The following is a 14,338-nucleotide window of genomic DNA, read 5'->3' as shown; positions in this document are numbered from 1 at the left end:
TTGACCAATTCGAGTGAAGTACAGAAACCCTTACTTCCCTTTACATCTTTTTACCCCCTACCATTTATAATTGATATTTCCTCTACCTACCTTTAGAACCACATCAGATAGTATTATAATTTTGCTTTAACTGCCAAATATAACTTATAAAACTCAAGAGGAAAAGGAAAGTATATTGTACTGATCCGTATTTTTTGCTTACAATCTTTGTTCTTCCTTCCTGAAGTTCCTGGATTCCTTATCATTTCCTTTCTATTTAGAGAATTTTCTCCAGCCATCCTTTTCAGGTAGTCTGCTAGCAACAAATGCTTGGTTTGCCTTCATCTGAGAATGTCTTGAATTCCCCTTCAGTCCTGAAGGATATTTTCTCTGGCTAGAGGATTCTGAGTTGATTGTCCTTTCAGCACTTGAAAATGCTGTGCCACTTCCTTCTGGCTCCTGTGCTTTCTGGTGAGAAATCTGCTGTCATGTGAATTTTTTCCATTATAGGAAGGTGTCATTTCACTATCACTTTCAAGATTTTTCTTTGTCTTTAGTTTTCAGAAGTTTGACTTGTGTCTTGACGTGAATTTCTTTGGGTTTATCTTATGTGGGACTCACTCAAATTCTTAGATCTGTAGGTTTGTGTTTTTATCAAGTTTAAGAAGTTTTCAGCCATTATTTATTCACGTACTTTTTCAACCCACCTTTCTTTCTCCTTTCCTTCTGTGACTCTGATAACATGAATGTTAGATCTTTTATTATAGGCCCATGGGTCCCTCAGTCTGTTTCTTTTCAGTCGATTTTCTCTCTGTTGTTCAGGTTGGATCATTTCTATTATTCCATTTTCAGGTTTTCTTTCTCCTACCCCCTTCTTTATGCTGTTGAGCCCATCTATTGAGTTTTTAATTTAATTATTATAGTTTTCAGTTCTAAAATTTCCATTTAGTGCTTTATTTTTTCCATTCATTTGCTGAGACTTTCTTTTTTCCCCCATTTGTTTCAAGCCTGTTTGTAATGGCTCATTTAAGCGTTTTAATTAATATCTTTGTCACTTAATTCTATGTTCTGTCATCTTGGTGTTGGCATATGTTGACTGTCTTTGTTCATTCAGTTGGAGATCTTCCTGGTTCTTGGCACCATGAGTCAGTGATTTTCCACTGAAACCTGAACGTTTGACTATGTTATGTTGAGACTCTGATTTAGATAAAACCTGTTTTTGCTGGTTTCTGATGAAGTCCAATTATCTATTTTTTTCTTTTCTCACTTGTGCTTTTGGTGTTAAGTCTAAGAATCCATTGTCAATCCAAGATCATGAAGACTAACCTCTATGTTGTCTTCTGAGTTTTATCTCTTACTTTTAGGTCATTTTGAATTAATTTTTGTACAATATATGGTCTGAGGTAGGGGGTCCAACAGTTCTTTTGTGTGTGGATACCCGGTTGTCCCAGCACCATTTGTTGAAAAGACTGTTTTTCCCTCTATTGACTGGCCTCGGCATTCTAGTCCAAAATCAGTTGGCCATAGATGTATGGCTTTATTTCTGGATTCTCAGTTGTATTTCATTTATCTGTATGTTTATCCTCTTACCAGTACCACACTGTCTTGATTACTGTTGCTTCTCAATCATTTTGATGTAATTTCTTTTCCTCGCTGAAATATTTTACCATCTACTTTTATCCTTGTTCCGAAATTTCAGAGTGATGCAGCTTTGGTATTTGTCTTTTTACATTTATTTCGTGAGTTTTAACGTTGGAAACCTGTGCCCCTCAGTCCTGCAAAATGCTCTGGAATTACTTGTTCAGATTTCCTGCCTTCCATTTTCTCCATCCTTTTTGTGGAACATGGGTGTCAAACCTCCTGGACCAATTTAATTTTATTTTAGTCTTTTCTGTCTGACCATCCATCCGTATCTTTGTCACTTTTTGTTCTCCTTTAGGAGAGAGTTCCTGCATTATCTTTCCCCTTCTATTTGAGTTTCTGGTATCAAATTTCTAATCCTTGGTCCCTTTATTAAGCATTTTGTTTGTTTTTAAAACATGGATGCAACCTCTCTTATTCCACTGAAATGAATTGGGGGTGGGGGAGCTAAATGGAATTTTTTTTTTCTTGGCTTTGTACATTGCCTCTGTTCCTTCCAAGTCCCTATCTCCCTTCCCCACCTCTGTTGGTTTTGTTCTCTGGCTTTTATATTAAGGCTTTCCCCATAGCATCTGGGGTGAACCTTGGCTGTCCACTCATAGATAGGACTGTGGCACTCTAAGGCTGACTGGGGGCTTCCCTGGTGGCACAGTGGTTAAGAATCCACCTTCCAGTGCAGGGGACATGGGTTCGAGCTCTGGTCCGGGAAGATCCCACATGCCGCGGAGCAGCTAAGCCCGTGCTCCACAACTACTAGCCTGTGCTCTAGAGCCCGCAAGCCACAACTACTGAGCCCATGTGCCACAACTACTGAAACTGGCGCAGCCAGTTTCTTGTTGCGGAGCGCGTGCTCTGCAACAAGAGAAGCCACTACAATGAGAGGCCCGCGCACCGCAACAAGAAGTAGCCCCCGCTCGCTGCAGCCAGAGAAAAGCCCAAGCACAGCAACAAAGACCCAACGCAGCCAAAAAATAAATTAATTAATTAAATAAATTAAGGCTGATTGGAAGCTCTTGTGGATGAGTGGCACTTGTCAAAGATTAGGTTTCACTGTGGAGTAACCAAGCCAGGAAACTGCCCCACCTCTCCCCTTTCTCCTCCCCCGCCTACAGTTTTGTCTTTTGTTTTTTGGCTGTGCCACGCGGCATGTGGGATCTTAGTTCCCTGACCAGGGAGCGAACCCAAACCCCTTGTATTGGAAGCGTGGAGTCTTAACCACTGGACTGCCAGGGAAGACCCTCCACCAGCCTACGGTTGACAGGGCTTTTCTCTTGGATGTTCGATTTTCCAGGGGAGGATTTCTCCTGACTCCTGCCTGGGGGATACGAACCCGGTTTTCATAGTTCTTAGAATAGAGTGGAGGGAAGGGTCAGTGTGAAGGGAGGGCCCTACCAACATGCACTTTCCCCTAATTCTTGTTTTCAGCAGGACTGACTTTAGGGGAGCCAAATGGACTGTGGTTCCGTATCTCCAGCGAGTCAACCTTCTGTTTTCAGTCTAGATGCGGAAAGGGGCTTCACCTAGACTTTCTGGGAGTCTTCCTGTGTTCAGCCTTACCTGTAGCACGGCTTTCAGAGCTGACTCCTTCCTGAGTTCCGACTGGACTCGACTTGCCTCTTGACCCCCTGAGCTCTCTGCTCCTTGTTCTGCTAAGCCCATTGGTCCAGCGCTTTCCCACCAGTAGAGCTGTGTTGGTATCTCACATCTGGGTCATCCACTCTCCCGTTCTCTGTCCTATGTTTATGCCTCTAAAAAAATCTTTACTGTTGTCTTAGAGGGATTAGGGAAGGAGTAGAGAGGTAAATACCAATGTTAATCCAGAATGCTTTTCAAAATTACCAGTTTTTAAGATACTTATTTCTAGACCATCTCCTTAAAGTGCTGTATTGGTATAAACTAACTTTAAAATATATAGCTGAGGGCTTCCCTGGTGGCGCAGTGGTTCAGAGTCCGCCTGCCGATGCGGGGGACACGGGTTCATGCCCCGGTCTGGGAAGATCCCACATGCCGCGGAGTGGCTGGGCCCGTGAGCCATGGCCGCTGGGCCTGCGCGTCCGGAGCCTGTGCTCCACAACAGGAGGGGCCACGACAGTGAGAGGCCCGCGTACCACAAAAAAAAAAAAAACCCACTATATATATATATATATATATATATTATATAGATAGATAGATAGATAGATATAGATATATATATAGCTGTTTGTAATTATCAGCCATTATGATTTGATTGGTTGTTTCTTTTACAGAGCTTTAAAATGATAAATAAAGAATTAACAGCAAGCAAATTTGTGGAGGTCATAGCAGAGGATAATCCCTTCATGCATGATGGAATTGACAGCAACTTTAAACTTGAGGTTTGTAAAGAGGTGTCACGAACGGTACAGATCCAGCTCAGGCTGTTTGCTCTACCTTGGACACCAGGATTGGATTTGGCACCAGTGGTGCCAGCACGGCCACCTCTCTGGGTCCACGTCTGACACTGAGTCACACCTGCCGCTTAGCTGTTCCCTGAATATGCCCACCACACCCCTACCTCAGGACATTTGTACTTGCTAACCTCTGCCCCCACCACCTGTGTTTGGCTTATATAACACACATCTTGCCTGTAGTTCGGAAGGCGAACAGTCAGACATCGAGGTGTTGCTGGAATTGGGTCCTTCTGGGGGCCGTGGGGAGGATCTGCTCCAGCCTCTCCCCGTGTCTCTTCACGTTGTCTCCTACGCTGCTGCCTGTGGGTCCACATTTCCCTCTTCTTATCAGGACAGCCGCCACATTGAACTAGGGCCCACCCTAATGGCCTCACGTTAGCTCGGTTATCTGTAAACCTGAGGCTACTGGGGGGTAGGACTCCAACGCTTTTTGGGGAGGCACAGTTCAAACCGTAACCGTCTTCCCTTTGCAACCGCCCTCCCCATTCATATCCTCCTTATGTACAAAATACGTTCACTCTATCCCAGCATCTCCAGACGGCTTAGCCATTCCAGCACCAACTCTTACAGGTGCCACTTCTCTAGTTGTCCAAGAAAAAAAGAAATACTTCTGAAAGTGACTGTCCTCAATAAGCTAATATAAAATAAATTGTTTCCGTCAAATAGAAAAATGACTTACAAACTAAGGAGAGAATATACATCCTCACAGATCTTTTAAATGCTGTAGCTTTCTTTTTTTTTTTTTTGCGGTACGTGGGCCTGTCACTGCTGTGGCCTCTCCCGTTGCGGAGCACAGGCTCCGGACGCGCAGGCTCAGCGCCCATGGCTCACGGGCCCAGCCGCTCCGCAGCCCGTGGGACCTTCCCGGACCGGGGCACGAACCCGCGTCCCCTGCATCGGCAGGCGGATTCTCAACCGCTGCGCCACCAGGGAAGCCCAATGCTATAGTTTTTATTGCAAACTGGTGTGTGCCCATGATGCCTGAGTGTGGAACAAGGTGGTCCTTTTCGGATAACAGACACCCAGAAGAACTGCTGGTCCACCTCGAGGTATGTCAGGATGAAAAAGACGCTTTATATTTTCTTATATTTCAGCTGGTTTTCCTGGAATTCTTTGAAGCTCTGTTAGGCTTCGCGCTCATCTCTGTTACTAACCAATCGACTAAATTCTGTGTCAATCTTCCAAATGATGACTCGTCTGGAAACAAAGCTGGAAGCATTTATACAATGATAAATCAGGTAACAAATCATATCTTAGAATTTACAGAGTGAGGAATGGGTTTTATTCTGGAATGGTTCAACCATCATCAAGACTCTCTTGGGCTTTTGTAACCCTTCAGGAAATAACGTAAATAATTTAAGACTTTGTTTTTACATTCTGAAAGGGGTGTGTTGTCTTTTTTCTACATTAGGGAAAATGTATTTTCTAGTCATGAGCTATGATAGTGGAGACATGTAATGAGTGTCAGAGCGCCTACCGACACCCTCGGGGCTGTGGGGCTCCCCTGGCTGGACCACGAGGCCTACGGCATCTGAGGTGGTTTTTGTGAAACGTGTCATCCCGCGATCTAGTGTTTACAAGAGTGGGTCGCCCGTCCCAGAGCACAGATGCCAAGGAGCGGCTCCCGAGCGCGTGCGGGATGCTGGGCGCGTCCCGGAGGACAGGACCTGCTCGCGGGGCTGGACGCGGCTTCACGCCGAAGCCTTGGGGCCGCTGAGCGAAAGATCTAGCCACTGGGTCAGACGGAGCGGGGCTTTCGGGGCGGTGGGCTGGAAGGGTTTCTGATCGTCGAGTCCTTCATTCGGAGCCACAAGGGAGAGTGCTGGGGGCCAGCGGAAGCCCCAGCTGGGAAACTCGCCGGAGCTGCTCACTCAGGAAGACCTCTCACTGTCGGTCACCGAAGGAGCGCCTCTGGCCACGAGCCCCAGGACTTGCCTTGGACCCTCACGCGGGTGCAACTTCAGTAGCACGCAGTCCACCCGATCAGCAGATCAGCCCCCTCCAGCTCATCCCAGAGCCTGGCCACAGGCTGGGTCCGGGGCTCTGCTCGGAAGGAAGCGCGGGGCCCACCTTACTCATCCTCGCCCGCGTGGACGGCAGCACACGGACCCCAGTAAGCACGCACGCACGCGCTGGCCTCGGGGACAGCCTCAAACCGTCCGATCAAGTTCACGTCCGCTTTCCAAGCTGGCACCGCACATCCCTCAAGATAAACAAGCCCTATTATAACCATACAACGGAGAACGAGCCAGCAGTGAAATAACTCATGACACGTGCCGACAGCATGGGTGAATTAATCATGCTGGGTGAGAGACGCCAGACAGAAAAGGAAACATACCGCTGTGATTCCAATGACATAAAATTCTAGAAATGCCAGGTGATCTGTAGTGACAGAAAACAGGTAAGTAGTTGCCCGAGGCTGAGGGAAGAGGGCTTCCTGGGGCACAGGAAACCTGCGGTGACGGGTGCGTCCACTCTCTGAGGTGACGGCTTCACAGGTGTAGACACGTCGGAACTCACCGCCCTAGTGCGTGTTATGTGCAGGTCACTGTAAATCAATCAGGCCACGTTAAACTCAACGTGCACGTGCGTCTCCACGGAAAACAGAAATCCTCTCATGTGTTTGCCATTGATCAGAACACCCAGAACAGGAGTCCAAGTGCGCTAAGAAGCCGGGAGTCTGAGGTGCAGTATCGCAGCACCGAGTCGTCTTCAAGCAAGTTAGGAGGCTTGCTTGACGTGAGCAAGATCAGGAAATCAGAGGTTTGTATCCACAGCTCACCGTGAAACCGGTGCCGCGGCCGTGGTGTCTACCGCTGTCGCGCCCCTGCTGTGTGGTGAGGGCTCTTCTGGTGCCAGGGTTCTGGCGGGAACAGAAAGCCCGTCCTCTCGTGGGCATCACGTTCCGGGGGAGAGGGACGTGGTGACACGTGAAGAACAGGAAGGGTGAACACCCTCGGGGTGCTTACCAGGTGCCACGCACTTCTCAGGGGTCCGCTCATTTAATGCCCAGACGACCTGTAGGTGCTTTATGGGCTCCAAGGGGGAAGTGAGGCACCGACAGGTCGAGTAACTTGCCCACCGTCGCGGGACTGGTAAGCAGTGGAGCTGGGGGTTTGCACGCAGGGAGTTCGACTCCAGGATTTACAGCCGTTACCGCAGTGCTACACCTCTTTACACTGGGGAGGGATCCGTGATGGGTGCGATGGAGAGCGAGGCAGGCGGTGGAGACTGAGTGACAGGGCGGGGCGGGAAGGGAAGGTCTTCGGATGAAGCCACACTTGAGCGCAGCTTGGGGGAGACCGTCTCGCGCGGGCGCCTTGAGGCGGGAGGACCTCTGGGGTGTTGGAAGGGGTGTAGCAGCAGGTGTAGCCACGGCGGGGTGGCCCAGGAAGAAGCACTGAGTGAGGCAGTGCCCGGCCGGGAGGGGGCCCTGAGCAAGGGGGGGTCAGTAGGCTCACGATAGCTTTGCTGTTGGCAAACCCGGAAGGAAGCTCTTGGAATTATCTGCATGTATTTTGAAGGCTGTGGAGTTTGAGAGGGAAGGCAAAGATGATTCTAAGGTTTTTTTTTGCCTGAACGACTGGAAGAACAGAGCTGCCATTTATCATGAAGGAGAGGGCTGGGGTTTGAGGGGGAGAGGGGTTTTGGGGGTGAAATTAAAGGGCTGGGTTTGGGCATATGTCAGACTTAAGGTGCCTGATGAGACATCCACGTGGTGACAGCAAGTGGCAGCTGGAGACAGTGGAGTTCAAGGGTGAGATCTGCTGGAGGTGAAAATAGTCTGGAGTTCAAGGGTGAGATCTGCTGGAGGTGAAAATAGCCTGGAGTTCAAGGGTGAGATCTGCTGGAGGTGAAAATAGCCTGGAGTTCAACGGTGAGATCTGCTGGAGGTGAAAATAGTCTGGAGTTCAAGGGTGAGATCTGCTGGAGGTGAAAATAGTCTGGAGTTCAAGGGTGAGATCTGCTGGAGGTGAAAATAGTCTGGAGTTCAAGGGTGAGATCTGCTGGAGGTGAAAATAGTCTGGAGTTCAAGGGTGAGATCTGCTGGAGGTGAAAATAGTCTGGAGTTCAAGGGTGAGATCTACTGGAGGTAAAAATAGGGGCATAAACAGCATGTACTGAGATATGGTTTTATATATATATATATATATATATATATATATATATATATATATATATATATATATGGTAATTAAAGCCACTAAAAGATGAATTAATACTTCATCCAGGGAGTATTTTCTAGTCTTTGGTTTTCTGGGGGAAGCCTTCCAGCAGATACAATAGCTCTGTTATTCATTTCCTTAACAGGACAAATATACAGGTTAAAAAGTCAAATTTTAGGCAGATTAAAAATAGTCAAATTAGTATAAAGATAATGGCCTCATTAATACTTTTCTAATTATTTATAATGTAGAAAATTAGTTTTGGTCCGTAATGATGCAGAAGTTATATTTTGCTTTATAATTTTTTTTTTTTTAACGAAAAAGCCCAACATCAAGAAGTCTCTAAGTGATGGAAAAACTTCCAAAATGAATTTTAAATCTCCAGGAAAGGAGCTAACCTTTCTTTTATCTCAAAATGGTGAGTATTTTAATTATAGAACTTTGGTATTAGCAAACTGTTGCTTATAAATGATTTAACATTTAAAAAAATGTACCACCATCTTTTGTTGTTGTTGTTTTGCGGTACGCGGGCCTCTCACTGCTGTGGCCTCTCCCGTTGCGGAGCACAGGCTCCGGACGCGCAGGCTCAGCGGCCACGGCTCACGGGCCCAGCCGCTCCGCGGCACGTGGGATCCTCCCGGACCGGGGCACAAACCCGTGTCCCCCGCATCGGCAGGCGGACTCTCAACCACTGCGCCGCCAGGGAAGCCCACAACCATCTTTTAAAATATAATTAGGCTGGGATAGCTGCTCCCAACTCCGCCCCCTGGCTTGACAGAGTTCCCTTTCAAGGCGTTGATCTTTTTCCCCTTTTCTTTCCCCAGTTTTATTGAGATATAATTGACATACAGTGCCGTATAAGTTTAAGGTGTACAACATAATGACTTACATATATTGTGACATGATGACCACAATACGTTTAGTTAACATCTATCATCTCATAAATACACACACACAAAAATTCTTCCTGTGATGAGAACTCTTAGGGTTTATTCTCTTTTAACCACTTCCACAGGTGTCGTTCAGCAGTGTTAGCTACAGTCATCGTGCTGTACGTTACATCCCTGGTACCTGTGTGCCTTGTAACTGGAAGTTTGTACCTTTGACCATCTTCCTCCAGTGTCCCCCATCTCCCTCCTCTGGTAACCACATATCTGATCTTTTTTTATATGTTTGTATTCTTAAAAAATAGATGCTAGATTCTACTTATAAGTGAGATCATACAGTATTTGTATGTCTCTGACTTATTTCACTTAGCATAATGCCCTCAAGGTCCATCCGTGTTGTAAATGGCAGGCTCTCCTCCTTTTTACGGCTGAGTACTATTCCATTGTGTATGTATCTCTTCTTTATCCAGTCATCTGTTGAGGGACACTCAGGCCGTCTTCTGTCTTGGCCGTTGTAAATGGTACCTTTGTGAACGTGATGGTGTAGCTATCTCTTCGACACAGTGTTTTCATTTCCTTTGGATATATTCCCAGAAGTGGAATTGCTGGATCATAGGGGAGTTCTTTTTTTATTTTTTGAGGAAACCCATACTGTTTTCCATACTGGCTGCACCAATTTACAATCTTACCAAAACTCTACAAGGGTCCTGTTTTCCCACATCGATGATAGCATCTCTCTTCTTTTTGAAGCAAGCCATTCTAGCAGGTGTGAGTTGGTGGGTTTTTTTTTTTTTGGCCTTGTCTCATGGCTTGTGGGATTTTAGTTCCCCAACCAGGGGTTGAACCTGGGCCCTCGGCACTGAGAGCGCCAAGTCCTAAACTCTGGACCACCAGGGAATTCCCTCTCGTTGTGTGTTTTTGGTTTTTTTTAAACATCTTTATTGGAGTATAATTGCTTTACAATGGTGTGTTAGTTTCTGCAACACAGTGAATCAGCTATACATATACATATATCCCCATATCTCCTCCCTCTTGTGTCTCCCTCCCTCCCTCCCTATCCCACCCCTCTAGGTGGACACAAAGCACCGAGCTGATCTCCCTGTGCCTTGCGGCTGCTTCCCACCAGCTGTTTTATATTTGGCCGTGTGTATAAGTCCATCTCATTGTGGTTTTGATTTGCATTTCCCTGATGATCAGTGGTGTCAAGGACCTTTTCATGTACCTTGCTTTTCCCAAGGTTGGTGCTAAAGCTTGAGTTTGTGGTCCTTCCGTGGCCCACAGATTTGGGCCAGCTTTCTGTGTGTGCTCACTCGTCACCTGCCAGAGCCCTCTCACCCCCACAGGGAGCTGGCCACAGGGGGGAGGTGTGTGTGGGTGAGGTGCCTGGAGCCCTGGGGGTGCCTGGGGGCCACCTGGTGCCACTGACTGACTTTCTCCATGGATTTGCCTTTTCTGGACATTTCCTAGAAACGGAATCATATTCTTTTGCATCTGCTTCTTTCACTTATAATTATTTTGGGATTTGTTCCTGTTGTAGCACATATTAGTATTTTGTTCCTTTGTATTGTTCAGTAGTATTCCACTGCGTGGATACACCACATTTTATCTACTCATCAGCTGACGGACAGTTGGGTGGTTTCCATTTTTGGCTATCAGGAGTAATGCTGCTATGAACACTGGTGTGCAAGTCTTTACGGATACGTTTTCATTTCTCTTAGTCCTTGTAAAATCTGGCACTGGCGGGACTTGCCTGGTGGTCCAGTGGGTAAGACTCCGTGCTCCTAATGCGAGGGCCCCGGGTTCGATCCCTGGTCAGGGAACTAGATCCCGCATGCCTGCCGCAACTAAGAGTCCGTGTGCTGCAGCAAAGACCCAGAGCAGCCAAAATAAATAAATAAATATTTAAAAAAACAAAATCTGGCACCGCATCAAGGTTCTCCGCATTAGTCTTCCACCCTTGGGCTCTTCACAGTGGCTCCTGGGATGGAGGGTAGATTGGTCACAGAATGCTACGTCTACAGAGTACCTACGCCCACACTCCTCTCCCATCACTGCCATCAAACAGCAGAGCAGCCCAAGCTGTAGACAGTGTCAAAAAACAACTGCTCTCTTGAAAGATGCCCAGTCTTACTGATATTACAGAACTATCCAAAGCATCCTCTTCCTGGAATCAACTATATTAATTAAACACATTCCAAAGTGCGCATCTGCTGGCCTTAGTAGATGTGAAGCAACTCCTCACCAAGTCAATGATTTTACCTACCTTCTTCTTCAATTCAGAGTTAAAATCCTTCTTAAAATTTTCTTGGAATTCCCTAGAGGTCCAGTGGTTAGGACTCTTGTGCTTTCACTGCTGGGGGCGCGGATTTGATCCCTGGTGGGGGAACTAAGATCCCGCAAGCTGCGTGGCACGGCCAAACAAAACAAACACATAAAATTTTCTTAATGAAAACTGCCTTTAAAGATAACGTATGCAAAAGCCAAGAGTTTTCTTTCTCTGAGACATGGGAATGCTGTAAATTTTCTAAGATTTTAATTTTAGAAAACCCAAAATATTTAAGCTATTTAGGAAAAAAATAACAGGTACCAGGAGACTTGAAGGAAGCGTTGCCAATCATGGCTGTGGTCAGCTGAGGCCAGCCTTGTTCCAGGAGGTCCCTGAAGCATTTTGCAGTTACCTGAATCCTCACAAGCCCACAAGAAGTACAGTGACACCCACCTTATGGGGGGATGAGGACACTCAGCCCAGCACAGGAAGTGACAGAACTGGGGAACAGGAACACAGACCCCAGAGTTATTGCAAGACTGTGTTAATGCTCATGTTAATCAAACTTTCTTCCAGAGAAAAAAGAAAAATCCAAGGATGAACAAAAGGAAAAATTCAATCCGTGGATCAGTAACATGTACATCTTTTTTGTGGACACCCTCTTCCAAGCATATAAACATGAAGAAACCCTCAAGGAGAAAGTAAAGGAAAACAGGCTACATAATGAAGTGATGGCCCTTCAGAGGAAGATGGAGAATGAGGAGCTGGAGGCGAGGTAACTCAATAAAACCCCTTGGCTCCATCCCTCCCTCCCGGGCATCTTTCTTTCCTGTCCTCTGGAGCCGCCAGAAGCTTCAGGACCGAACACTTCCATTAAAAGTCTACAACCTCCGGGCTTCCCTGGTGGCGCAGTGGTTAAGAATCTGCCTGCCAATGCAGGGGACACGGGTTCAAGCCCTGGTCCGGGAAGATTCCCCCATGCCACGGAGCAACTAAGCCCGTGCGCCACAACTAGTGATGAGCCTGTGCTCTAGGGCCCGCGAGCCACAACTACTGCAGCCCGCAAGCCTAGAGCCCGTGCTCCACGACGAGAAGCCACCACAATGAGAAGCCCGCGCACCACAATGAAGAGTAGCCCCTGCTCGCCGCAACTAGAGAAAGCCCGCCTGCAGCAACGAAGACCCAACGCAGCCAAAAAAAAAAAAGAATAAAATAATTTTAAAAAGTCTCCACCGACTGCCTGGGTTCATATCCCAGCCTCATCACTTATATCACCTTGGTGACCTTGGGTGTGGTCTGTCCCCGTGTGCCTGTTTCTGCATCTTTAAGGTGGAGGTGATACCTCGTAGGGCTGTTGAGGACTGAGTGAGCTGGTGTTTGTGAAGCATCGAGAACCATGCCTGGTGCGTGGTGAGCACCTAGCAGAGGCCACACACTTACCTTTCTAGAACCACGGTCCAGGCTTAGTTCCATGCAGACAGGTCAGTCCCAAGTGCAAACGTCTGACCTCTGTAAAGGGCATCTCAAGCCCAGTGGTCTGTGGAAGACAGCATTAGACTTAAGGAAAACGGCTACAACAGTATTTTATTTTTTTACAACCGTATTTTAGCTAGTAAGTATTCTACTTACTAGCTAAGTTGCTTCAGAGACGAGCGCGTCACAAGTCACCTCAGATGTGTGAAAACCTTGTCTTGAACTATCTAGCTATCGCACCACTTTTTATTTCAGGCAAAGTGATGATAGTTTAGTTGTGTTCACAGAAACCGCTGCGATCCAGGTATGGACTCCATTACACCACATACAACATAAAAACTGGTTTTGAAATTTCAAAGACAAAAAAAGATTACCTTGTGTTTGCTTCTCGTTAGGCTGAAAAGCTTGAGAGACGAAGAGACCAAAAGGCAAGACTATGAGGTCGCCATCACCGTGATCAAGGAACCAGTGGATGCCACATCCTTGAATTTCACGCCGAGCCCCCTGAAAGACGACACAGTGGTGTCCCAGTCCAGCAGATCCACTGCAAATAAGAAAAAGAAAAAGTCGACATCACTGGGTCTGTAAATGAGCCACGAGAACAAGCAGGTATGAAGGGAATTTAGAACCAAAGCCTGTAACAAATTTCCTACCCAATAAAATTACTTGTGTTTTTCTTCTTGTCTAAGTGTTTCTTGAAATACCACTACCTGGGCCCACTGGGTTTTGGGTTTCTAATATGGTTGGATCACTGAAATGCCTGCGTTTTGACAACTGAGCTGAATGAAAATAGACACATGTGGGTATTAAATGAGTGGGTACTCATTGTTTTTTTAAAAAATCCAAGTATAAAACTGGTGATTAAATTTAGAATCTGATAAAACCAGTGGGGAGTGAAGTTGATTAAACATTTCTTTAGGCCTCCCCTGAGCCTGGCACGCCTCCTTTGCCCCTTGAAACCGCCCTGGGCCCACATCCTACCTGTCCTTCACATGCTGCCTCTTACGTGGCCTCTTCCCTGGTCCTTTCCCATCCATTCCCACAGCATCGCAAACAGCACTGCATGGACAAAAGGCCGAACAACGTAGGATAAAGAGCCAGGTGTGCAGTCAGCAGTTAAGTGAATACTTTAAGTCTGTTAGGAAAATGTTACAGTTAATAGTTGTGTTAAATATAAGAGTAACCACCAAAAGCATAAAAATACAATCTAAAGCTTCCAAACTAGCAAAAAGGAAGGAAACTATCATCTGACATAAAGCTGGGAAAAAGAATAAAAAGAAGAATGGAAACAGAAAACGCAAAAGATGGCAGGGAAAGTACAAACCTACCCGTCATCACCAAGCAAACACGTTAACTCACCTCTTCCTCCCCTTCAAAATCCCATAAATAATTAGATAGGGTTTAAAAGAAAATAGAAATTCACTGTTATTCTTCACAAGGCAAACATCTTAAACAAAATCAGATAGAAAGGCTGAAAATAAAGATATAGAAAAAGAT

The 14,338-nt window shown here is 46.4% G+C and overlaps 1 protein-coding gene and 1 long non-coding RNA gene across 7 annotated transcripts in view; one reads left to right on the top strand and one right to left on the bottom strand.

Moving 5' to 3' along the window:
• The window catches only part of LOC131740530 (radial spoke head 10 homolog B-like), a 36,064-nt gene extending 22,547 nt beyond the window's left edge, over window positions 1-13,517 (top strand). For 4 of the 6 annotated variants that reach the window (XM_067012377.1, XM_067012381.1, XM_059036451.2 and 1 more), the window contains 6 exons: window positions 3,867-3,974; window positions 5,144-5,287; window positions 6,687-6,812; window positions 8,540-8,633; window positions 11,945-12,143; window positions 13,237-13,517. In XM_067012377.1, the coding sequence (XP_066868478.1) occupies window positions 3,867-3,974; window positions 5,144-5,287; window positions 6,687-6,812; window positions 8,540-8,633; window positions 11,945-12,143; window positions 13,237-13,429 (864 nt within the window). In that variant the 3' untranslated portion in view covers window positions 13,430-13,517. The remainder of the gene's footprint in view (window positions 1-3,866; window positions 3,975-5,143; window positions 5,288-6,686; window positions 6,813-8,539; window positions 8,634-11,944; window positions 12,144-13,236) is intronic. The other 2 variants (XM_067012379.1, XM_067012378.1) reach the window with 1 other exon arrangement.
• LOC136792503 (uncharacterized) lies at window positions 12,347-13,967 on the bottom strand. The gene is made up of 3 exons (XR_010836386.1): window positions 13,823-13,967; window positions 13,216-13,385; window positions 12,347-12,905 (listed from the first exon to the last, which is right to left on the bottom strand). It is a non-coding gene; the product is annotated as an uncharacterized lncRNA (long non-coding RNA).
• Between the last annotated feature and the right edge of the window lie 371 nt (window positions 13,968-14,338).

Source organism: Kogia breviceps, chromosome 14 (assembly GCF_026419965.1).
Source record: "Kogia breviceps isolate mKogBre1 chromosome 14, mKogBre1 haplotype 1, whole genome shotgun sequence".
NCBI classification, from domain to species: Eukaryota; Metazoa; Chordata; class Mammalia; order Artiodactyla; family Physeteridae; genus Kogia; species Kogia breviceps.
This window is presented reverse-complemented; position numbering and strand designations above follow the sequence as displayed.